The 25,944-nt window shown below is 52.2% G+C and overlaps 1 protein-coding gene across 1 annotated transcript; it reads left to right on the forward strand.

The window, feature by feature from the left end:
• The first annotated feature begins 269 nt into the window (after positions 1 to 269).
• Positions 270 to 23,610, forward strand: Hhipl1 (HHIP like 1). The gene is given in 10 exon segments (XM_090344152.1): positions 270 to 560; positions 6,221 to 6,867; positions 9,061 to 9,204; positions 11,338 to 11,666; positions 11,980 to 12,106; positions 17,581 to 17,726; positions 20,494 to 20,575; positions 22,415 to 22,497; positions 22,994 to 23,167; positions 23,170 to 23,610. Coding segments are annotated over 10 exon segments (2,382 nt in total). The 3' UTR covers positions 23,529 to 23,610.
• Positions 23,611 to 25,944: the final 2,334 nt, after the last annotated feature.

Below are 25,944 nucleotides of genomic sequence, written 5' to 3' on the forward strand. Positions count from 1 at the left end.
CCAGGCCACTGTCATTGACTTTGGAAAAGCTCCGGGCCAGGAGGCTGTGCGGCTCCCAGAGCTGCGCGACTCCGCCTGCCATCCTGCAATTCCGCCCGCGTGGTCCCGACCAGAGGTGGCCTAGCGAGGGAAGTCCCCACGCCGGGGCCTGCGGTCCGAGCCCACGCCTTCCCGGAGGGTGCGGGCCAGGCAGGAGGAGGGCGCTCGGGGCGCACACCGGGCCGGGCTGCCGGTCCCTGCTTCCTCCGCGGCGGGCCAGGCGCGGCGGCATGGCGGGGCGGCGGGCCGGGGTCGCGGCCGGAGCCGGGGCGCTGCTGGCGTTGCGGGCCTGGCTGGTGCTGCGAGCGCTGCCGGGCGCCGCGCACCCGCAGTGCCTGGACTTCAGGCCGCCCTTCCGGCCGCCGCAGCCGCTGCGCTTCTGCGCGCAGTACTCGGCCTTCGGCTGCTGCACCGGCGAGCAGGACGCGGCGCTGGCCCGCCGCTTCGGGGCCCTGGCGGCCCGCGTGGACGCCGCGACCTGGGCGACTTGCGCCGGCTACGCGCTGGACCTGCTGTGCCAGGTGAGCGGGCGCGGCGGGGGAGGGCGCGCGGGGAGGGCGCGGCGGCTCTAGAACTCCGCTAGAGGAGGATGAAGAGTGATTGGGGGTGATTTGGCACCGGCTGGGAGGAGAGGGCATCCTGGATGGCTCTAGGCTTTGGCATTCCTTAGCTTTATCACGTGGACCTTCATGGGGCCTCGGTTTCCTCTCTTGAAGCGGGGGAGACAGTGGTCAATCTCCAGGAGAGGTGGGGGGGGGGGCTTTTCCACCCCAGGGTGCCCTAGGGGCACTGTTTCCTGTGCCTCACCCGGAGAAGCCCAGCCCTGGCCCAGGTACCAGGTTAAAAGATGTTTCCTGAGCCTCCCGGCTTACCAGGCAGAGGGCCTGTCCTCCATAGCCCCTGGTTGACGCTGGGCCTGGGATCATCAGGTACTTCCAGTCATGGATCCTGGAGCCTCCTGACTCTCAAATCCACCATCCTCTGTGCCAGACAAGGAGGAATCTCAGAGCAGAAGCGCTCTCAAGACCACCGAGTGATGTTCACTTGGCAGTTCTCCTCCCCGCCCCATCTCCGCTCTGAGCTCCCGGTCCCTGTTTTGGTCCACTCCAGACTGTGCCATAGTTATTTTCCTCCTGAGCAGTCTGGTGGCCAGGGTCTGGCCGCACCTCAGCTGCCCCGCTGAATGCAGAAAGGAGGCCAAGGCTGAGAAGTCCTAACTAGAGCTGACCCTGGCCCAGAGCTTGGGCGGTGAGGGGACTGGGGGTGGAGGGGAGGGTGTCCCATGATGCTGAATGGAGTTGCAGCCTTCAGCCAACACAGGGCATGGGCAGAAGGGGACTTGGCCTGGCGATGCCACTTCTTGGCTGTGAGACCCTGGGAAGTTCATTGTGGCCTTCTGGTTCCATTCTCTTCTTAACTACCACCCCTCCCCACCCTGCCATATACATTACACAACTGCACCACCTGGAGACTTAGTAAGAGTTTACAGGTGAGTTCCTCCAGCGCTTCCTACCCCTTCCCTAGCTACTCAGCCCTGAGAGGAGCCTGTGTGAGTGGAATTTGAAGAAGGCCCAGGAAAAAGCAAGGATGTACACCACTGGGGAAGTCTGCAGCCCCGGGATGGTGGGAGGACTGGGAACACACCCAACAGCAGGATGGGAAGTGAGGCGCTTCGGTGAGGGGAGTGGCACGGATCATTCTAGAGCCTGGGCTGTGCACTTCCAGGCAGGCTCTGATGAACTTCCAGAGCTGTGCATCCCCAGGGAGCTGACGGCCTGGCTACCTGCCTCCCACCCCCGCCTGAGGACAATTTGGGCCGTTGCCTGGGACATGTAACAGGGTCCACACACCCATGCCACATTTGTGTATCGAGCACTTACTATGTGCTTAGCTTAGTAGGGCAGACAAGGTTAGCCTGTGCAAGGAGGAAGAGGATGTCAGTTCTGAGGTAGCCTATGCGGGAGGAAGAGAGGGGGGACATGCCTCTCTTTCTTTGGGAAAGTTCCCAGGACATCCTGGCCTGGAACAGTCTGTGGTGCTTGCACCTCCAGCCTCAGAGTCTCTAGGGGTGACCTCATGTCTGGAGAGAGCCTGCAGCGGGCGGGCGGCTGAGGCGGGGCCGTGGTCTCCCTGATGAGGCCTCAGGGAATGCATTGGCAGGAGGGCAGTCCTGTCTGCCAGGCAAGGCCTGATCTCCATGTAGCACCCCCTGCTTTCCAACGCAGCAGGGACAAGGTGCAGCACCTACAGGTGTCAGATGGCCTTCAGGCCTCACACTGGCCTTAGGGAGGCCAAGACGGTGCCCCTTGGCTTTGTCCTCCTACAGGACTGCTATGGCTCCTGGTGTCCCGGGTGTGGTGATGTGTGTCCTCGACGACGTAGCTGTCTCCCAGCCTCTCAAGGCACTTGAGTGCCTGGGGCCATCAGTGCCTGGAGCCTGCAGGGGCCTCCTGGGAAGGCGGTTCTGCAGTCATGCAGGCAGCACACCTGTTTCCAGGGCCTGCTTGGCCCAGAAGTGGTTAGCCAGCTGCAGGCTCACGTCTGTGATCCTAACTACTCAAGAGGTTGAGATCTGAGGATCCAGATTCAAAGGCAGCCTGGGCAGGAAAGTCTGTGAGACTCTTATCTCCAATTATTGACCAAAAAGCCAGAAGTGGAGCTGTGACTCAAACGGTAGAGCTCTAACCTTGCGGGGGAAAAAGCCAGCATCCAGGCCCAGAGTTCAAGCCTCAGGACTCCCCCTCCATCCCAAATCCTTTTATTTAGTTCAGGAAAGAGTCCTACAGCCACTTCGTAGAACCTACAAGAGACTCCCCAAGATTATAAGGGGGCATAGAAAAAAAGGTCAAGTCAGTCAGTGACAGCTTCTTGGAAGAAGCACCATTGAGCTGCTTCTTCCCTCCCTCCCTCCCTCCCTCTCCTCCTCCTCTCTCTCTTTCTCTCACTAGGATTTGTACTAGGCTGGTGCTCTATAGCTGTCACCACTCTGCCAACCCTCAACTTTCTCATATCATTTGAATATTTACTGAACAAAAGCATGTATCATCTCAGTTAATTCCTCCCACCAACTCTGCGAGGCTGAGATCCCTTTCCCCTTTTATAGAAGAGGACATGGAGAGGCCCAGAGACGTAAAACAGTTGCCTAACTCACACAAGCAGCCTGTGTTGTGTCACCTTGCCACAGGGCCTTCCTCCTGGAGTCCTGGCTGTGTGCTGGGTCCCAAGCCAGCCCCGGGAAGGTCCCACAGGCACAGGAAAAGATCACTAAGTTCTACAGACACACCAAAAGTTCATTAAGTCCCACTTGAGTGGACCATCAGGCCACCTCTGATGGCGGAGGATAGTTGCTCCAGCAAGCAGACTTCCATGTACTGAAGCCGTTTGGGGTACAGCTGGAGTGCTGTGGAGCACTCACAGGGCCAGCTGAGAGAGACAGCCTGGAGAAAGAGGAGGAAGATGGCCTGACATCATGAATAGGAGCTTGCCAGATGTGGAAGTGGGTGGGTGAGGACGGAGCATCCCACAGAGAACATTGTGTACAAGATTCCGTTAAGGGGGGGGGAAGTGCCTACCAAGAGCCTGGGGGACTCAGGACCATGAGTCATGGGTGTCAGGGATGGTGTCATAGCAGCCACCGGCAGGAAGGTGTGGCAGGCACCCTGGCCTACCCTGATTGGTCAGCCATCCTGGCCTGCTCCTCTATGTGTTTTTCCCTGGCCTCCTGGGAGACCTACTGCATTATTGGGCATCCTCTGCAGCCTTCCCTGTCCCCTCTTGTCATTTCTGAATCATGGACTGCTCTGGTCTAAGTCCTGTGTTCCACACAGGCCATGAGTAAGGGTGACTGGCCTCGCCAGGCTGGCTCGAGAGGCCCTGTGCTTCCTCTGTGCCTGGGCCAGACTCCAGCGAGTGGAGGCTTCTTGGATTGGCATCTGGGAGTCTATTCTTCCCCTCACTGTGCCTTTGACATATAAGTCTTTGCTCAGCAGACACTTGAGTGAAATGTCATTAGAGCATCGCAATGGAGCCCTGGGTGTGAGCCCCAGTTCTTGGCACTTGGCCTTTGTTGCCCTGACCTTATCTGTCAATCAAGAGTCACAGTGACCAAGCCCAGCAAGGAGGAAATATGACATACATGTGTGCGCATGTCCTGACAACAAGCAGCAGCTGCCGGCCCCTTAGGGGCTACGTGGTACCAGGGAGGCCCTGCACTGCACAGAACTTGGAGGCTGGCACTCTGGCCTGTGGTCCACAGAGCAGAGCAGGTGAGACATGGCACCCCTGCTTCGGCCTGGGACTTAGACTGATGAGATACTCCAAGTATCCTCAGGGCTCTTAGCCCTAGAGGAGTAGTGGGGTCAGGGGAGAGGCCATGGACACCCAAATGGAGCTTGGGGACACAGCAGGGAGGCCTGCCAGCCCCCTGATGTCCCCTGTGGTCTCCTGTGACATGTAGCCTGGTCCTGCCTGGGTAGGGTGCTGTCTGCCATGCCTCCCCTACCCTGGAAGAGCACCTCTGAGGCTCCTGCAGGCCTAAAGCTAAGTCAAAGGAACTGTAGGACTCGGAGATCAGAAGTGCAGCACACAGGTCTGGGCACCACAAAGGGAGGTCCTTGTGGGGCCCAGGCTGCACTCAGGGGCAGGGGTGGGGGCTCCCCAGGTGAGGGACTCTCCATTGGAGCGTGCAGGGTAGTCAGGAGCCAGTGCATTGAGCTCAGACTCTACCTGCCCAACCCTCATGGAACTCAAGGGGAAGAGTACATGACTCATAGAAGTGGAGCCCTTTCCCATCCATGACCCAAAGCCAGCAGAGGCCTCCTAGACATTGTTCCCCAGTGCTCACCAAGTGCTGGATTTCCTGTGGGGATCCGGGATGCCACGTGAAGAGGACAAAAAGCTTCCTGTCCTGATAGGATGTGTGTACTGATGAAAACAGATAATAATTAGTACTTTTTTTTGACTGTTGTTGTTTGTTTTTGTCAGTCCTGGGGCTTGAACTTAAAGCCTGGGCCTAGCTGGGTGCCGGTGACTCATACCTGTAATCCTAGCCATTTAGGAGGCTGAGAGCTGAGGATCATAGTTTTAAGCCAGACCAGGCACAAAAGTCTGTGAGACTCTCTCTCTTTTTTTTTCTTTGCCAGTCCTGGGCTTGAGCTCAGGGCCTGAGCACTGTCCTTGGACTTTCTCAAGGCTAGAGCTCTACCACTTGAGCCTTAGCACCACTTCTGGCTTTTTCTAAGTATGTGGTACCTAGGAATCAAACCCGGGTCTTCGTGCATGCTAGGCAAGCACTCTACCACTAGGCCAAACTCCCGGCCCTGTGAGACTCTTATCTCCAATTAATCACCAGAAAACCAGAAGTGATGCTGTGGCTCAAGTGGTAGAACATTAGCATTGAGCTGAAGAGCTCAGGGCCAGTGCCCAGGCCCAGAGTTCAATCCCCACAACTGATTAAAAAAAAGCCTTGGCACTGTCTTTGGGCTTTCTCAAGGCTAGTGCTCTACCACTTGAGCCACAGTGCCACTTCCAGCCTTTTCTGTATATGTGGGACTGAGGAATCGAACACAGGGCTTCATGCCTGCTAGACAAGCACTTTACCACTAAGCCACATTTCCAGCCACTGAAGGTCCTCCTTGAGGAAGGGGTAAAGCATGCAGATGTGGAGTAGGGGAGGCATGACACACACAAAAGCCTGGGTCAGGGTGCCATGTAGCACACCTGCCCCAGTCATACAGCTGTCCATGCGTTAGCTGTCAGAAGCAGTAAAGATTATGGTTGTTCTAAAAAGGCATTAAGGTAGCTGGGGTGACTCATGCCATTAATCCTAGCTATATCAGGAGGCTGAGATCTGAGGATCAAAGGTTCAAAGCCAGACCAAGTAGAACACACCCTGAGACTCTCACCTCCAATTAACCACCAAAAAGCCAGAAGTGGAGCTATGGTGGAAGTGATAGGGTACTGGCCTTGAGTAAAAAAGCTAAGGATTAATACCTAGGCCCCGAGTTCAACCCCAGAACTCTCTCACACATACACACAGCATTAAGACAAGAAAATTGGCGATTGGAGGCCAAGGGCTAAGGCTGAGGTGGAGACTAATCATGGCCCAGGCAGTGTCCTGCCTGAGGTTCCCAGCAAGTAAGGAGCATGACCGGCCATGTCTGAGCCCTCCTTGTCTCTGCAGGAGTGCTCGCCCTATGCAGCCCACCTGTACGATGCAGAGGACCCAGCCACACCCCTGCGGACTGTGCCCGGCCTCTGTGAGGACTACTGCCTGGACATGTGGCAGACATGCCGAGGCCTTTTCCGCCACCTCTCCTCAGACCGCGAGCTCCGGGCACTGGAGGGCAACCGTGCCAAGTTCTGTCGCTACCTGTCTCTGGATGACACTGACTATTGCTTCCCACGCCTGTTGGTCAATGAGAACTTGAACTTGAACCTGGGCCGAGTGGCTGCGGATGCCAAGGGCTGCCTGCAGCTGTGTCTGGAGGAGGTGGCCAACGGGCTTCGCAACCCCGTGGCTCTGGTCCACGCCAAGGACGGTAGCCACCGCTTCTTTGTGGCTGAACAGGTAGGGCTGGTGTGGACCTACCTGCCTGACCGGTCCAGGCTGGAGAAGCCTTTCCTGAATATCAGCCAAGCCGTGCTGACCTCGCCGTGGGAGGGTGATGAGCGGGGCTTCCTGGGCCTGGCTTTCCACCCTCGCTTCCAGCACACCCGCAAGGTCTATGTCTACTACTCGGTGGGTGTTGGCTTCCAAGAGTGGATCCGCATCAGCGAGTTCAGCGTGTCCCAGGAGGACGAGAACACCGTGGACCATCGTTCTGAGAGGTGATTTGGGGGCACCTAGGCTGGGCTGGGCATAAGTGCAGTAGATCCATCACACCGTGCAGTCATGCTGGCTGTCGTTAAACGTTGGGAATATTTCATATACCCAGTGGTTTGGGGAGGGATGTTTTTGCAAAATAGACCGAGCCCTGCCATCTCTCCCCAAACTCCTTGCTTCAGATCCTGAGATGTTCTTTGCATCTGACTCATAAACCCAAGGAGACTGGTGTGATCCCCATTCTACAGATAAGGAATGGAGGCCCAGGGAGGAGAAGTGATCTGTGAGGTCTCGTAGCTAGGAAATATCTGAGCTGGGACCCTGAGCCTTGTCCAAGGCTCTCCCACCTCCCTCTCTCCCCAAAAGACACTAAACCACCCTCACGACCCCTTCTGGGCTTTCTTGTGCAGACTTTATCTGTTCCTGCCTCCAGGCCCCTTACTGTCTCAGATCCTGACCTTGGTGCCTTGGCCTGGCCCAAGAGGGGCATCCGGGTCCATCTCCATCCAGCCCTAGCTTGTATTGGGGAGGAAACTCTGCAGTCAGGTTTTTGTGTTTTGTGCCAGTGCTGGGGCCTGAACTCAGGGCCCAGTACTATCACTTAGCTTTTTTTTTTTTTTTTGGTCAGTTGTGGGACTTGAACCCTGGGCCTGGGCACTGTCCCTGAGCTCTTCAGCTCAAGGCTACCATTCCTGCCCCTTGAGCCACAGTGGCCACTTCTGGTTTTCTGGTGGTGAATTGGAGATAAGAGTCTCATGGACTTTAGTGTCCAGGCTGGCTTTGAACCGAGATCCTCAGATCTCAGCCTCCTGAGTAGCAAGGATCACAGGCGTGAGCCACTGTGCCCTGCTCCCCCTTAGCTTTTCTGCTTAAGGCTAGTGCTCACTCTGCTACTACAGTGGTGCATGTAGAATCTGCACATAAGCAGCACTTAGGCTAGAGGTGAGGTGACAAGTTCCCATCATCATAACGAGGAAGGTACTCCTTAACACAATGGAATAAACTATCCCTAACTGGTCTGTTAGGTCCCTGCGATCATCACTTGTTATGAAGGACACACAGAGCCATTTCTATTGTGACATGACATCAGAAAGAAAATCTCTCCTTTTTTTTTTCCATATAAAAAGGTGAATTTAGGAGCTGGGAGTTTGGCCTAGTGGTAGAGTGCTTGCCTAGCATGCACGAAGACCCGATTCAATTCCTCGGTACCATATACATAGAAAAAAGCCAGAAGTGGTGCTGAGGCTCAAGTGGTAGAGCTCTAGCCTTGAGAAAGTCCAAGGACAGTGCTCAGGCCCTGAGCTCAAGCCCAGGACTGGCAAAAAAAAAAAAAAGTGAATTTATTGGGGCAGTAGATGGTGAACTGACCGGCCAGGGACACAGTGCAGACTCGGGAGCTGACACTGTGACTCTGAGTGGCTCTCACGCTGGGTTTTTTAAGGGCAAAACCCATGCTGTTGAACCTGGCCGCACACAGGTGGCCAATGGGATAGTTACATACACAGAGGGACCACAGCCAGCGCCAGCCACACGCAAGTAGCCAATAGGGTTACAGCCAAGTGTTTGAATTTACCTATCACCTTAGTTGGAGTTGGCGCACAAATTGGGCAGGTTTCCACACAAAGCAGCAGTCCCCCCCACAAACCAAGCAGATATCCCGCCTCATGGGGGTGGGGATAAGGTTGCCCCTCCCTAGAAGGGCAAAGTTAGCTGGGCTGCTTTACTATTGTTGGCCTTCTACAATGGGGTGGGGAATTCTTAGTGCATTCAAGATGGTACCAGTCTAGAAAGAAAATCTCTTAATAATAATCTCCTTTCCTGTTTGTAGCTCATGTGTGGAAGGCTGAATGTGTGTGTATGTGTGTGTGTGTGTGTGTGTGTGTGTGTGTGTGTGTGTGTGTGTGTGTGTGTGTGTGTGTGTGCAGACTCTGGGGCTTGAACTCCGGGCCTGAGTACTCTCTCTGAGCTCTTTTGCTCTAGGCTAACTCTATTGCTTTGAGCCACAGCACCATTTCCAGTTTTTTGGTGGTTAATTAGAGGTAAAAGTCTCAGGACTTTCCTGCCTGAGCTGTCTTTGCACCACCATCTTTAGATCTCAATCTCCTAAATAGCTAGAATTATAGGTATGACCCACTGACACTGGCCCAAGGCTGAGTTTTTAATGAGATGGGAGGTGGGGTTGTCTTCTCTTCCTGCAGGATTATCCTAGAGATTGAAGAGCCAGCTTCAAATCACAATGGGGGCCAACTGCTCTTTGGGGATGATGGTTACCTCTACATCTTCACTGGAGATGGCGGGATGGCTGGAGACCCCTTTGGAAAATTTGGAAATGCCCAGAACAAGTATGTATTGCCTTTGGCTGACTGGGTCATGGTTCACACACGCTTGAGTCTCTGACATACCTCTGAGCCAAGCAGAGAAGGACTGTAGAAAGGGGTTGGGGCCTCCGCTCAGCCTGCAGCTAGTTAGAGACCCTAGGCAAAGTGCTCTCTCCCGTGGCTTACAGATGGTGAGAATAATGTCTGTGAGGGGCTGCTCAGGAAGTAAGCAGGCCATTTTGGCCACTAAGCATCAGGCACAGTGCCTCTCCAGCAGAAGGGATAGCGATGAGATACTGGGAAGACTGGATTTTTTCAAGGTCAGTCTCAAGGTGATGGGCTCTCACTGGGAAGGCTGAGGGTGATCCCAGAACAATAGAGGGCTGGAGTAGGTTGGAGAATGGTCTACAGTTACGCATTGTTGGGCCGGGAGGCTGGCCTAGTGGTAGAGTGCTTACCTAGCATGCACAGAGCCCTGGATTCAATTCCTTGGTACCACATACATAGAAAAAGCCAGAAGTCATGCTGTGGCTTAAGTGGTAGAGTGCTATCCTTGGGAAAGCCCGAGGACAGTGCCCAGGGCCTGAGTTCAAGTCTGCATGAAGCTGACTCAGGGAGACCCAGGTATTAAAGGTGCCTCCTCCTTCTTTCAAACTTCCTGGCTTGCATGGAAGCCCTGCCCCACTCCTCCCCCATAGGCCTTTGCCCACTGCCTTCTCACATAGGTGCATATGCACACCCTAGCCTGTCTGCACATACACAGGCATGCATGTGCGCACACACACACACACACACACACACACACAGTTGTGTGTTCATAGGGATCAGGAGTCTAAGCCTTCTCATTCTCTCTTTCTCACAATCTCCCCCACCCAGAGAGTAACAGGAACGAGAACTGTGGCAGTGGTGACACTTTTGTCTTTTGCCTGACCAGGCAAAGAGCATCCCAGTTCCTGGCATTCACCTTGTGTTTGGCAATGAAGCTGCGAACACAGAATTTAAGGATTTCCGCTCATCTGAATTTACAAATATTATTTTGCTGCTAGAAACATGCTTATCCTTTTGGGGGGTGGAGTGGGGTGGCAGAGTAGTTAGGGGACCTGTAAGGCAGGAGTGGGGGAGGAGCCCAGGGCATCCCAAGTGAGGAGTGGTCTTAGCATCAGGGAAGATGATGAGTGATATGTCTAATGATGAAATGCTTGGCTTCTAGTGCTGTGACAAGGATAACTTCAGAGTTGTGTCACCTGGACCACCTAGACCAGCCCTGGCTGGCGAGGAGGCCTGGGGGTGGCTGTGTGTGTTTAATAGGCACATCAGGATCCAGGGCGAAAAGGCTGTGTTTGTTTTCTTCTGCTCTTAAACACATCGCGGGTTTTATTATGTCATCAGTGAAACCCACCAGAGCTTATGGGGATGGGAACGCACTGTCTTCCCTCCCTTTCTCCTTCCTTCCCTCCCCATCTCAGCCTTCCCTAAGCTCTGTATTTGGTGCTGGTGGCTTGATCGCAGTCAGTCACGACTTAGCAACCCTTCTTGACGACCTACTATGTGCTGACCACTGGGCTGTGTCCTGGAAGTCACCAACAACCTCTAAACAGGAATTCATCCTGTAGCACAGCCCTGTGACTTGGCAGGGCTGAATGGGACTCTAATATTACCCTTGAGGTGTCACAGAAGGGTGGGATGAAAATCTTGGTTTCTGGGTGCCCTGCACCCCATCTTGATGCCTGGCTAGGGTGGTGGTGGCTGGCCACATCCTTCGACCTTTTCTTTACTTTTCTTTTCTTTTCTTTTCTTTTGCCAGTCCTGGGGCTAAAACTCTAAGCCTGAGCACTGTCTTGATTTCTTTTGCTCAAGGCTAGAGCTCTGCCACTTGAGCCACAGCACCACTTTCGGCCTTTTCTGTGTATGTGGTACGGAGGATTGGAACACAGGGTTTCATGCATGCTAGGCAAGCACTCTCTACCACCGAGCCACATTCCCAGTCGTCCTTCTCTGAGTTCGACAGGATTACTCAGGAGCGCGCCCCGAGAAGGCTTGTGGTCCCCAGTGGCATGCTAGGCACGGAGCTTGGCCATCAGCTCTTCAGCCCTGCCCCGGAGGCGTTGAGCCCGCGCGCCCCGGTGCATGGCGTCCCCAGCCTGCACTCTCCTGCAGGTCGGCTCTCCTGGGCAAGGTGCTGCGCATTGATGTGGACCGGACAGAGCGCGGGCCTCCCTACCGCATCCCACCCGACAACCCGTTCGTGGGCGACCCCACCGCACGGCCCGAGGTCTACGCCCTGGGTGTGCGCAACATGTGGCGCTGCTCCTTTGACCGCGGCGACCCAGTGACGGGCGCGGGCCACGGGCGCCTCTTCTGCGGGGACGTGGGCCAGAACAAGTTCGAGGAGGTGGACCTGGTGGAGTCAGGCCGCAACTACGGCTGGCGAGCGCGCGAGGGCTTCGAGTGCTACGACCGCAAGCTGTGCGCCAACGCCTCCCTGGGTGACTGCCACGCGCCCCGGGAACTCCGAGTCCACCTCCAGCCCCAGGGGCACAGAGTCTGTGCGCCAGATCCATTTCTGCGCTCATCAGATCTACCCCTAACCTCCTGGCGCCTGGAGTGCGGGGTCTGGGACGGGGGTGGGATTCTGGGAACAACTCTTGGCTGCCATCTCGACCTGCACCCCTACCACTATAGCTGCCCATGCAGCTTTGGGTGGGAGATGGGGAGGGGAGCATTTCCCAGGGGGCCCTGGCACCAGTCTATAGAGGAACCACCAGTCAGTCCCCCGCTCATCTCCGTTTCAATTTCCAGATGATGTGCTGCCCATTTTCGCCTACCCACACAAGCTAGGCAAATCGGTGACCGGAGGCTATGTGTACCGTGGATGCGAGTCCCCCAATTTGAACGGCCTCTATATTTTTGGAGATTTTATGAGTGGGTAAGTGGTCTATGCCCTGGCTGTCCCAAGCTACTGTCTCTAGCTCCTCCTAGGCCATAGTTAACGACAACCAAGTGTGTGTGCATGCATGCATGCACGTGCACGTCTATGTGTGTGCACACCCAGGTGAATGCCTGCTCTGATAGGCTCCCCAGATTCTTCCTCAGGGTGTAAGTCTGTTGAGTTGTAGAAACACCTGACACTGCATTCCAGCCTTTTGAGCTTTGCTGATTGTCTCTGGCAATCCCAGGTAAATAATTTCCTAAGGACAGGCCCCTAAGGTCCCTCTCCCCTCCCTTCCCCATGACTGGACTTGCAAACTGTTTTGGTGAGCAGGATCAGAACACCGACAGTTCTCGACACTCTTCAGAGACCCAGGACCTGCCCCTGCAGCAAGCAGTACAGGCAGATCTAGAAAGCCTGGTCAACTCACTCCAGTCCCAACCTGGGATTTATCAGAGCAAGCCGCATGGCACCGCTTGGGAAACCTAGGCCAGAGATGGTGGTGACCTGTATGAGGGTAAAACTAGGTTTGAGTCAAGGAGTCTCATCTTAGGTCTAGCCACTTACCCCCAATTGCCAAATAAAGAGGCACAGTGAAAGGCAGAGAACAGAGATTTATTCCATGCAGCCACAGGATCACAGTGCTTCAGTATATCTCAGCAGTCTTCTGGAGTGCAGCCATTGGCTTCCGCTTAACTAGGGAGAACTGGAGACAGGAAGTGAGAAAGGTCTGCAGAGCTACAGTCACAAATCACTCGTGAGGCCTGGCGGACCCTAGCTTCGTCCTCGGAGGGGTTTTGAAGAAGCTATTGCTTTATTACTAAAGCAGCACAGGAACACAGTGGTGTCTCTTGAGGACTTTTTGTTGTTGTTGTTTCTGTGTGTTTTGTTTTGCTGTTTGCTTTAAGATACTAAGAAAAAGACAACGTTGCTGTTGGGGGCTATTTGCCTTCCATAGACATCAGTATCTATGAATCTGGGAGCTGATGATTATTGCACCATTGAGTGTTGACTGTAGCCAAGAATACTCAGCTCAAAGGGCACATATTCAAAGTTAGGGGAAGTTTAGTTGCTTTATAGAACTCAATAATAGTATCTTAGAAATTAATTTACTTTATTGGTATTATAGAGGTGATACACAGAGGGATGACAATTCTGAGTCAGGTAATGAATGAGTACATTTCCGATCATATAGAGTCTTCTGTTCCCTCATTCTCTTCCCTCCTTCCCATCCCCACCCATGCGTTGTATAGTGCACTTTTCATCAGTGTCTAATGAACTCTAGTCCTGTGCTTTTTCACTCTTTTTCCCTCAAAGTCTGTGCCCTCTCCATCTCTGAAGATATACATGTAAATATACCATAGATATGGTACAGAAGACAGATCATCCAAAACAGAAAACTAAAAAAAAAAAGTCTTTTGCTTCCATATCTTGGAGTTCATTTCGGGGTATGTGTGTGTGTATGTTTTTAAATTTATTACTATTTATTTATTTATTTTTGTTGGCCATGGGGCTTGGACTCTGGGCCTGGACGCTATCCCTGAGCTCTTCAGCCAAGGCTACCACCCTACCCCTTGAGCCACAGCGCCACTTCCGGCTTTCTAGTGGTTAATTGGAGATAAGAGTCTCATAGTCTTTAGTGCCCAGGTTGGCTTTAAACAATGATCCTCAGATCTCTGCCTCCTGAGTAGCTAGGATTACAGACTTGAGCCACTGCACCCGGCTACAGGTGCATATTATTTTATATTAATACAAAGAGGCATTTAGGCATTGGACTTTTATGTTTCTTTCCTAAGAGTAGCCTTTTTTTTGGCTCACTGTCTGTGAGTATCTGGAATCCTATATAATTTGTCATATCCCAGTGCATGTCAAATCTAACTTCTGCATATCAGACAGAACATGTGTTGTTTGTCTCTCTTACCTTGGCTTACCTCACTTAACATGATTTGTTCTAGTTCCATCCATTTCCCTGCAAAAAGCTGTGTAAAAAAAGGTACTGTACTTTTTTGATTCACTCATCTATTGTGAAGCCTACTTGATCATAATGTATGATCTTTTGATTTGTTTCTGGATTGTGTTGGCTAGTATATTGATATGCTTTGCATTTGTGTTAATCAGAAAAATTAGTCTGTAGTTCTTTTTTATTTAAAAATTTATTAACATTGATTTTACATCATATTCCAAATGACATGTTTAACAAACAAGTATTCAAGAAGGGAATCTCTATATACAATCTGTAGTTCTTTTTTTGTTGGATCTTTACCTGGTTTGGGGATAAGGATAATATTGGCTTCATAGAATGAGTTTGGAATTATTCTCCCTGTTTCTATTTCACAGACAAGCTTGAGGAGTGTTGTTGGTATTAGTTCATCTTTAAAAGTCTTACAGAATCCATCTGGGTCTGGGCTTTCCTTGTTGGAAGACTTCTGACTACTTGCTCAGTCTTGTGTGCTATTGGCACGTTTACTGGTTTTATCTTCTTGGTAGAATATAGGCATTTTGTATGTTTCTAGAAACTTGTGCATTTCTGCAAGGTTTTCCTTCCTTAGTGAGTAGAAGTTTTAAAAATAGTTCTTTAGGGCTGGAAATGTGGCTTCATGGTACAGTATTTGCCCAGTGTGCACAAAAGAATGAAAGAAAGAAAGAATTCTTGGATGTTTGTTGTAATATTTCCTGTGGCATATCTGATTTTATTTGAATCTCATTTCTTATTTTCTTCATCAATCTTACAAGTGGTCTGTCAATTTTATTACTTTTTCCCCCCAAACTAGCTGTTTGTTTGGTTGGTTTTTTTAATTACAGAATTTATTAACATGGATTTTTACATCATATTTCAAATGACATGTTTAACAAACAGGTATTCAAGAAGGGAATCTCTATATATAATTACTGGCCAGCTGTTTGTTTTATTGATTTATGTACAATTACTTTTTTTCATTGATTGCTCCCCTAACTTTTGTTCTCTCTCTTTGTCCAGTCATTTTGAGTTTGGCTTGTTCTTGTTTTTCTAGCAGTTTTAGTGGCATCATGAGGTTATTTACTTGAGCTGCTTCTTGTTTGATTTTTCTTTTCTTTTTCTTTTTTTCTTTCTTTCTTTCTTTCTTTCTTTCTTTCTTTCTTTCCTTCTTTCTTTCTTTTTTTTCTGCTAGTCCTAGGGCATGAACTCAGAGCCTGAGCACTGTCCCTGAGCTTCTTTTGCTTAAGACTAGCCCTCTACCACTTGAGCCATGCTAGGCAAACACTCTACCACTACACCACATTTCCAACCCTATTTCTATTTTCTTTATGTGTACACTTAGCACTATAAACTTTCCCTTCAGCAATGCTGTTGCTGTATCCCAGAGGTTCATTTTCATTGAATTGTAAGAACTTTCTAATTTCTTCCTTAATTTCTTCTGTGACCCACATGTTACTCAGTCTCCATGTGTTTGAGCGGTTTCTGCAATAGTTTTGTTGTAGAGAACTAGTTTGAATCCAGTGGTCAGACAGGATACAAAGATCTCAATCCTCTTATATTTGTGTAGGTTCTTTGTGTGTACTATGATATGATCAATTTTTTGAGGCTGTTCCATGGGCTTTTGAGAAGAATGTGAATTGAGTTGTTGTAGATATCTGCTAAGTCCATCTGGGTTATGGTATTATTTAATTCAGAGACTTTTTTGCTTGTCTTTCATTTGGTTGACTTGTCCTTTGGTGAGAGCGGAGTGTTAAAATCTTCCATTATTATTGTGTTGGGGTCTATCCTGTTCTGTAAGTCCAAAAATGTTGGTTTAACCTATTTAGGTACTCCATTGTTTGGTGCATAAATATTAACCACTGTAATTTACTCTTCATGGATCATTCCCTTTATTACTATGTAATGACTTTCCTTGTCTGTTCATACTGATTTTAATAAAAAAATCTATTTTATCAGATGTCAGTGTGGCTCTACCGCTTTGGGCCACTTCCGATTTTCTGGTGGTTAATTGGAGATAAGAGTCTCACGGCCTTTCCTGCCAGGGCTGGCGTGGAGTTCAAAGCTGTGATTGGCAGAGCTCAGCCCCTTGAGTGGCTAGGTTTATTAGCTACTCAAGGCATGAGCCACCGGTGTCAGGCTGAATTTTTTTTTTTTTTTGCCAGTCGTGGGCTTGAGCTCAGGGCCTGAGCACTGTCCTTGGACTTTCTCAAGGCTAGAGCTCTACCACTTGAGCCTCAGCACCACTTCCGGCGTTTTTCTATGTATGTGGTACCGAGGAATTGAACCCGGGTCTTCATGCATGCTAGGCAAGCACTTTAACCACTAGGCCAAACTCCCAGCCCCCTGAATTTGTTTTTATCTTTGACTGGGAGGTGGGTCTCTTGGAGACAACAAATGGATGGATCTTGGTTTTTGATCCAGTCTGCCACTCTACTTCTTTTGACTGGAGAATACAGCCCATTAATGGTTAAGGTTATTATGGAAAGAAGTGTCCTGTTTCCAAAACATCTTTTAAGGTGCCCCTTACAAGGGCACCCTGCTGCAGACAGGGAGCTGGCTAGGGTTACTGTCTAGGGTTGATCAGAGTTGCCTCTGAAGCCAGCTCCTAACTTCTAGGTGAGTGCTGCCCCAGCCACTGAGACCCCTCTGTGGTGTGTGTGTGTGTGTGTGTGTGATTACCCATACACATAAGCATGTGTGCACATATGCACATGCATATGAGTCACAGCCAGTCTAGTATTTGAGGACCCAGCTGTGAGTTGGCCCCATTCTCTCAGGGTTCTGGAAACTCAAGGTCATCTCACTCACTGTTCCATCATACTGAGGACCAGGGAAGGCAGCTGAAGTTTGAGCAGGACTTCCTCGACTAGCAGAGGAGGGAGGAGGAACAATATGAGCAAGTGTGTGTGTGAAGGGTGCCCAAATCACACATCCTGTTCTCAAATGTAGGCAGCTCCAAGGATGAGCACAGTCCTGGGCTCCATCCTGGGCTCTGATACTGGGGTCAGCTGTCAGCAGCCCTGTGCCTCCTGCTGTCTACAGGGCTGGAGTAAGCTGAGGGGCAAGGAGCCAGCTGGTTTTGTTCATCTCTGGGTTGGTCTGGGAGCCAGCTTCGTGACCACATAAACTGAAGGCTCATACTTAGCCTGATGCTTTTATCACCATCCTGAAACGCTTAAAAATTTTTGGACAAGGGATCCTACATTGCACTGGACCCTAAAAATTACATGTGGTCCAGGTTGCACGGATGAGATGTGTGGAAAAATGGAGGATGGGTGGATGGGTGGGTGGGTGGGTAGATGGGTGAAAGGATGATCAGTGCATTCAAGGATGGATGAGTAGATGGATGAATGAGTAGAGGGAAGGATGAATGGATGAATGATGGCTGGATGGGTGGGTGGATGGATGGTGGCTTGATAGGTAGATGAAGACATAGGTAGGTGAGTTGATGATAGATTTGTGATTGGGTTGGCCTGTGTACCATACCCATCATGATTTATCATTTTTTTTCCAGGCGTCTGATGTCCCTCCGAGAGACCCCAGGGACAGGTCAGTGGCAGTACAATGAGCTGTGTATGGGACGTGGCCAGACCTGTGCATTCCCAGGTCTCATCAACAACTACTACCCACACATCATCTCCTTTGCAGAGGATGAGGCTGGTAAGTATTCTTAGGCCCTCTCCATTCTGGCTGCCCATGCTGGAGTGGTCCCTCTATTATCTATCTACGTTGAAGCTGGCTTCTGACTTGGTTGAGATCTCAGGCTTGAAATGACCTTCCCCTTGGGGGAAGGGCAGGTAAGAGATTGTTCAGAGACCTTGTTTGTGCTCCCTTGGGTAAGCCCTGAATTCTCTGAGTCTCCCTTCCTCATCTGGATTAGAGAAAGCATCTGCAACATTCGCAGGAGCAAGAGGGAGGATCTGGCATGCTGACCGGCTGGCAGGGAGAGAGGGAAATTTCCGACCCAGTCACCTCCACCTTCTAGAGATCAAGTGAGACGGGAGGTTCTTAATGGCAGATGTATTTGGGCCACACTGTCGTCTCAAGGCAAGTGGATGGATATGCCTTCTATCCTGGCAAGCCCCACACTCAGCCACTTGTCTTTTCAATTAGGAGAGCAGAGTGGGGAAGGGAGAGGAAGAGGGGCTGGATGTCATGCTCCCACTCCTCCTTTGTCCTGACCCTGGAATTGTTCCATGACAAAAGCTGAGGGGCCCCCACCAGGCCCGGGTGGATGCTTGGCAGAGTTTCTAGGCAACACCTCCTTCCCTGCTCCCCTCCCCAGCCTTTGGGAGGGTATCTCCTGCAGGGATCTGTGCCCAGGGCCCCCAGGACCCAGAGTCTGGGAAACTTTCCTTGAGCCATTCCCCACCCTGATCTCATCTGAATCTGAATTTCCAAAAGGGCAATTCCAGCCCCACTGTGTTCCCCAAGCTATTACAGCCCTGGAAAATCTGTTCTCATGGTCCGTAGAGGGGTAAATATGTTTTAGAAGCAACCATTCCCTAGCCCCAGATATAGGGCCTGGAATAAAATTCCCAGTGGCCTTTCCTTAGCCCTCCAGTGCACTGAGTGAGAGAAAACCAGGAGGAGACCCCTGTGAGCTGGCTGTCCCTGGGATTCACTGGCCCTTCCAGCTCCCAGCTCTCTAGTTGCTTCTTCTGATACCTGAAAACTGAAGAACAAAGCACTGTGCTGGCCCAGCATCTTCCAGGACCATCCACACCACAGAGACCCACACTGTAGCGCAGCCCAACCCCTGCAGGACAGCACCAGCCAGGGCCCTGGGCACACATGGGACTTGGGCCAAGCTCTCAACAGATCAGGGCTACCAGGAGCCTGGAGTCTGTCTGGTACCTTACATAGGAGGAAACTGAGGCTGGCTATTTGCACCCAGTGTTGAGGTTGGGGCACTATGTTCAGAGCAGGGCCTCAAGATTGTCCAATCAAGTGAAGGCATGTTGAAAGATGTGCAGGCTTAGGAAGTAGCATGTAGAAGGCCCAGGCTCCAGGGACTGGAATGTCAGGGTGACCCTCCTGAGGACACAGGAGTGCTCCTGGGATCTCCCAGAAAGAGGTCGGAGAGGGAGGTGGATAGTCGACACATACACGGCAAATTCATGTAGCTGCTCCTCTGCACTGACAGAGACATGGTGTCTGTGTCATCTCCCCGGTAGCCTGCACCCCTTTATCCTGCTCCTCCATCAGGCTTAGTTCCCACCGGGGGTGGACCTTAGGTACCACATGCCACTCAGCATGCTGGCAGTTTCCAGTTATACAAGTCAGCCTTTTCGTCTTTCTCTCTGGGGAAATGCCCACTCTAGTTTTATGTCCCTTGCTCCCTGTGCCACCTCCAGGCAGTCTCCTGATGGTGGCTGTCTTTGGGGACAAGCTTTCTTCCAAGTTCCAGACCCCTACCTCAGCTTCTCCTTGGGGAGCTCCTCCTTCCCAACAAGAGAGGTTGTCATTTGGCCGAATCATTACATCAAGCCATGTGTGGCTGTGTCTAGGCTTCCAGGCCCTCATGTATCTGATGCTGGCTTGAGCTCGAGGCAGTTGACTTAGCTGAGTTCTGGACCTCACTTAATCATTCACTAGTTGTGTGACTGTGAGCAAATCTCTTAGCTTCTCTCAAATTGTCTTTTTTCGTTTGTATAATGGGAATAGGAGGTTGGCACTTGAGTGGTGCCAGGTAGGGTGACAGAGAATCCTGAGACTATGTAGTTAAGACTCTGTGTAGCAGGAGGGGACTTGAAATCTGGGCTTGAGCACTGTCCCTGAGCTCTTCAGCTTAAGGCTACAGCCCTACCCCTTGAGCTACAGTGCCACTTCTGGTTTTCTTGTGGTTAATTGGAAATAAGAATCTCATGGACTTTCATGGCTCTGAACCACGATCCTCAGATCTCAGCCTCCTGAGTAGGTAGCTAGGATTACAAGGAAGGGAGGCTACCAGCACCTGTTTTTTTTTTTATTTTAATTTTTTTACATTTTTGTACGGGTCCTAGGGCTTGAATTTAGGGCCTGGGCCTTGTTCCTGAGCTTTTGTGTTAAAGACTTTGCCACCTGAGCCACAACTCCACTTCCGGCTTTTTGGTGGTTAATTGGAAACAAGAGTCTCAAAGACTTTCCTGCCCAAGTTGGCTTTGAACTACAGTCCTCAGATCTCAGCCCCCTGAGTAGCTGGGATTACAGGTGTGAGCCACTGGTGCAAGGGTGGCGCATGGAGGTATTGAGTGGGGCCAGGAGGAGTGGCTGACCGCCTGGAGGCTTGTGTCTCCTACCCTCCAGATCAGGATCTGGGGACCAGGTGGCTGGGCTGTTCTGGGACACACACTTCCCTTCTGGCCCACAGAAGGGAACTGGAAGGGAGCTGGGGAGGGGGGCTGGCCCAGACCCTCTCACCGGTTACCTCATTGGCTATTCAAAGGGGAGCTGTACTTCATGTCCACTGGTGTGCCAAGCGCCACAGCAGCACATGGTGTCATCTACAAGGTGATCGACCCATCCAGGTGAGTGTCTGCCTGGGGCACTGGCTGAGCCTCTGCAGTCTGCCAAGGGAGAGCGCCTCTGTGACATCACCCACCCCCTACACCCCCCCAACACCCCATTTTCCAGATGAAGAAACAAAGGGCCAGGGAGAAGTGACTAAGGAAGCTTACCCACAGGAGAGGGGGTAGACCCAGCTCTTAAAATGGGGTCTGCCTGCCATGAGTACAGCTCTCTCCAGATAGAATTGAGTGGGTGACCCCACCTGTTAGAGCCTTCAGAGCCTTGGAAAGTGTCTGCTGCCCACAGCACTGCATCTTAGTCTCCCCCTACTTTATTTAGGAAAAATGTAATTGGCCTTGTAACTTTGTCTTTGTATCATGCAGAACATAGGCCCTCTCTCCTCCCATCCCTCTGCCCTGGTTTCCTGAGCTCCCATCCATCTTTAGCTGTATACTGCTTGGATTTATGACCTTGTTTTTGACCACACACAGACTTTGCTTTCTTCCTTATCCATCTGTCCTCGTTTTGTGTAAATGTTTCCATGTTGCAACCCTCACAAGGAGATGGTTTTTAGGGCTGGTCATTTTCTGTTGAGTCATTGAGCCATAACCATCTTCCCTCTTTCTTAGAATTTGAATTATTCCCATTTTTTTAAAAAAAATAATGATTCTCTAAGGAAATATCCTGTATATCAATTCCTGCCAGGTGTTGCATCAGCTACATCATCTCCTTTGATCTCTTCTTTCTCTCTTTGCTGAGAGAGAGGGGACCCCAATGAGACTTGGGATTCTCCTGCTCAAGGTCAGAAATGGGCTGAATTACCCCCCCCCCGCCGCCATGCCTTGGCCCTCCTCTTTTTCTTTTTTGTCTTTTGGAATATTCTTTTTGATATCTACCCAGATGGCCTAGAGGTTTGGAAAATGAATGGGGAGGAGAAGGGGAAGAGATCAGATCACCTCTCAATGTCTCACCAGAACTCCTGGGTCTATCTGTCTGTCTGTCATCTCATCTCCCACCTGTCTTGCATACAAAGCTTTCTTTTTCAGATATGATTTCCTTAAGGAAATTGGGGCCTTCCTTAAGGAAAGGTATGGATTTCAGAGCAGGGAGCTCCCTAGCCCTCTCACTTCCCATCCTCTAGCTTTGAGAAGTGCAGGGCAGCCTGTGTCCCCACTTCCTCCTGGCTCTTCTGAAGGCCACGTGGCCATTTCCCATCCTGTGCTGGGAATGCTTATTGAAGTCCTGGGTCCGCCTGGGACAGTCTGGGAATGGGGTCAGTCTCATTCAGAGTATCACAGATCAGCTGCCAAAAACTAATCAAAATGGAATTCCATTCCTTCCTCGTGCCCCTGGCACAGGGGTGCCAGCAAAGGAGCCAGTGCACAGCCTGGCAACACTTCTCAGAGCTTTCTCCTAGTCCTCTAAAGCCCCAGGCCCCTCCCTGTTAGGCTGGCTTCCCACTGCCCCTTCCTCCACTCTCTTTGTCCTTAAATTTGTCTTGCCATTCCTAGTTAGGGGGCAAAAAAAGACTCCGTCTCATGGAGAACACAGCCCACACACCCAATCCTAAGAAGGCTGTCAGGAGAGTGAGCCTCCAGTCCTGGTCAGGCAGAGGCCACCAGGTGCCTAGCTGGCTGTGGTGGGGCCTGGGGTTCCCAGGGCTGGCTCTTGGATTTCAGGGGACACGCAGTGGGCAGGGATGTCACAGGTGTCTTTTGCTTCTGTCCACACCTGGTAAACTTGTCCTCCTCCTCTCTGTGAAGGCAGAGCAGGGGTATGAGGACAATCACAGGCGTATGGGGACACCTCAGGGCAGGCTTCTCGGGTGGAACTTATGACTTTGAGTGTGTTGTTGGCAGACGGGCACCCCCCGGCAAGTGTCAGATCCTCCCTGCCCAGGTGAAGGTGAGGGGCCGCCTCATCCCCTTTGTGCCCAAAGAAAGTAAGTGGTGATGCTGGGGTCTGTGGGCGGAGTGGGGGCGGGAAGGGCTCTGCTGCTCTTCTGACTATCTCAGGGCTCCAGTACACCGGGATGCCCTTCCTGGCCCTGATCCCAGCCCCATGCTTGGCACTCGCCAGACACACCGTGAAAGTGGGCAGGCTGGTAATGGAAGTGGGTCTGGCTGGATGGCCACAGTTCCTTAACCCAGTCCCAGGAGTGGTCAGGTGGCCCCAAGGGAGCAGGACTCAAGCAGGTCACAGGGAAAGGACTCGCTGTGCAGAGCTGGTGGGAGGGATGGACAGAGGGTGTCAGACTGTCCTCAGGAGGGTTCCATTTTGAGGCGTTTGGTGAGGAGGGAGGACAGAGAGGGAGTGGGTACAGGCCAAGGACATCTCTTCCAGTGGCCACCCTCCGTGGACAGCTGGAGGCCTGTGGAGGGGAGGCGCAGTGGATGGGGTAGCGGGCCCCTCTGACCACAGGCTCTTCCTCTGTGCAGAGTTCATTCGGACCACGGAGAGCACCCCGCGACCCACGGCGCGCCCGCCCACCAAGGCGCCCCGTCGTAGCCGCCCGACAGCCCCTGCACTCGTGCCCACCTCGAGGCCTGCCCGGCCCACGCAGCGGCCGGGGGCCCGCAGGGGCGGAGGACGGCGGCGGGGGCGGCCAAGCACCCCATGCCGGCGCCCGTCCACGGGGCCGTGCGCCTGGTGAGGCCCGCGGGACTGAGCGCAGGCCGCGGGCGCGTGGAGGTGTTCGCGGGCGGACGCTGGGGCACCGTGTGCGACGATGCCTGGGACACCAAGGCCGCCGCAGTTGTGTGTCGCCAGCTGGGCTTTGCCCATGTGGTGAGAGCCACCAAACGCGCCGAGTTTGGCGAGGGCCGGGCGCTGCCCATCCTGCTGGACGATGTGCGGTGCACAGGCAAGGAGCGCAGCCTGCTGGAGTGCTCGCATGCCGGTGTGGGCGCGCACAACTGTGGGCACGAGGAGGACGCGGGCGTCGTGTGCAGCCACAAAGACCCAGGCTTGTAGGGCTGCTTGGTTGGGTCGTGGTGCTGGGCGGGGGCGCCAAGGCCCCTCCCACCTGTATGGGCCTGACGTTGCTCGTGTGTCACCCGTGGAGGTGGGGTGAGCTTGTCTTAGGAGTGACCCATCTGCAGAGCTGTCCCGTTGCACCAGTGCCTCTATCCCTGTGCCTTCAGCTGGCTTGACAACAGAAGTGTGCCAGGCCGACATGGTCTCCTGTGGTCCCAGGTACCCAGGGACCATGGCTGCCCACCAGAAGGTCAGGCTTCCTGGGAGTGGGGAAGGACCAGGAGGGCTCTGAAACCACAGGGTGGCAAGCCTCCTGTTCATCCAGACTTCATCATCCTACCAAGCCTGAGCCAAGGATCCTGGGCAAGGAACTAGGCCCCCTACACTCCTGTAGCCTCTTCTGCTCCCTGCTGGATGCTCACTGGTGCCCCTCCAAGGATGTGAGCCCAGCAGGGGGCAGGAGACCCCTTTACTGGAAAGCTATGTCCAGGCCTTTGTCATCTCTATCCCTACCCTGCTGGGAAACCTCAGGGGATTCTCTGACTCCTCCAGTCCCACCCAAGGGCTGACTTTGTTACCAAGGCTGTCAACAAAGTAACTGTTTACAATCACCTCCACAAGTACATGGGAGTTAGGTCAGGCCTACAGCCTCCTTCCTGTCCCACAGACAGATAGTCCCTTGGGCACTGAACCCCCCAGCCTGACCTAATGCCTGAGAGCTCAGGACATCCGGGCTTCAGTCTTGGGAGCAGGGGTGCAAGGGGCAGACTGACCTGACTCATAGGTGATCTGAGCAGAGGGTCTGGATGAGGCTTCCTACCCAGCCTTTGTGAAAGTAGGTTCCATCTGCACAGATTTCTGAGTTGAGCCAGCTCAGGGCAGGAGTGGTCATGGGCTGGGAAGAGGAAGTGGTTCAAGGTTTTCTGAAATAAAAGGGTTCACTGGGCATTTGTAGAGAAGGGAAAGGGTGAGGCTGAGGGTGAAGCTATGTAGCTATAACAGCAGGGTAGAGTGGAATCCAGAGTCCAGGTTTTCTGTACCCGAGATGGGGGTGGGGGACTGTGCAGTTGGAAGAGTAAGGCTCAATACTGGTGGTCAGTACTGGTATGGATGACCTAGACGAGAGGTTTGGGCTTGGTAGAAGGTCCAGAAAGCAAGTGTGCTTGGTGCTTGAGGATTGGTTGAGGCTGACAGTTGAGAAATGATTCAAACTGGGATCTAGAAAGTCACACTTCCCACATACAGTCCTGCATTTGTCCATTGATTTTTCTTCCTCCACCTCCTCCCTCTTCATCTCCCAGCACTTTTTATAGGACCTCTCAGGATTTTCTCCTGTTGCTCTCTTGGACTTCTTGTATCTCTGTGATCGCAGAGGTTGGTGAAGTTCAGCCCCTCTGGAGTTGTTCCCTTTTCTTCCTACCAGTCCATTCAACTGCCAAGCCCACCTAGCCTGTGTCTGGTTCCCAGGGACCAGACATTTCACAAGGGTCCAGAAGGGTTGGCCCAGCTGTGGCCCAGCATCCAGGAGCACCAGCCTGAAGTCACAAGACCCCAGCTGTGTCTCTCTGCTGCCCAGCAGGTCAAGGCATTGGAATAGCCACCCATTTCTTAGTCCCTGGCAGCTCTAGAAAGCTAGTGGATAATTCCAGCTCTCCCAAGGTATCTGGGGAATCTTGTAAATGCTTGACTGTGACATTTAATTAGATGGCTGGAATTGGCTGGAGATCCAGTCCCTGTCTTGGTTCAGTAACCTGAGGGGTGTCACATAAGCTCTCACAGTCTCACTGGTATTATATATTTAAAAAAAATGAGGTAACTTGGAGAATGTACCCAGAATGTTCCAGGTGGCTTTCTGGACAGAAAGGTCAGTTTCATGCTGGCAGCTGCCAATCGTGCAAGACAGAGAAAGGAGGCACACACTCTGTGGAGGGGTCACACACCATAACCTGGAAAGAGCTCCTTCAGGTCAACATGGAGAACCTAGGTCATTTGTCGGGGCCTCTGCCTTGCTAAGAGCTAGCTTTAGTGAACACTTACTGCATGTCATGTGCCTCAGGTGTGCTGGCCTATTTCACCCTGACAGAGGTTCCATAAAGCATTCCCAACATCCTTGTCTCTCTTTTCCAGCCCCAGTCTGGTTATGAACTGATCTCCAGGGCTTTGGGGGCAGTCTGTGAACAAAGGTCCACCTTCCCAACACCCAAACCCTGTCCTTCTCCAGACTTCTGCCAGGCTGTGCCCGAGGGAGGGCTGCCATTTCAGAGTCTCCCTTTTGCTCCTCCCCAACAATTCCTGTTGGAAAATTGCTCCCAGGGTGGCAGCTTATTTGATAACTTTGGAATTACATAAAGGGCTGCTTCAAATAACTCAGGTTTGACTCAGTAAGTCTGGGGAACTGAGCTTTTGACACTCC

The sequence above is a fragment of the Megascapheus bottae genome, chromosome 14, assembly GCF_031878675.1.
Source record: "Megascapheus bottae isolate mThoBot1 chromosome 14, mThoBot2.hap1, whole genome shotgun sequence".
Classification (NCBI taxonomy): domain Eukaryota; kingdom Metazoa; phylum Chordata; class Mammalia; order Rodentia; family Geomyidae; genus Megascapheus; species Megascapheus bottae.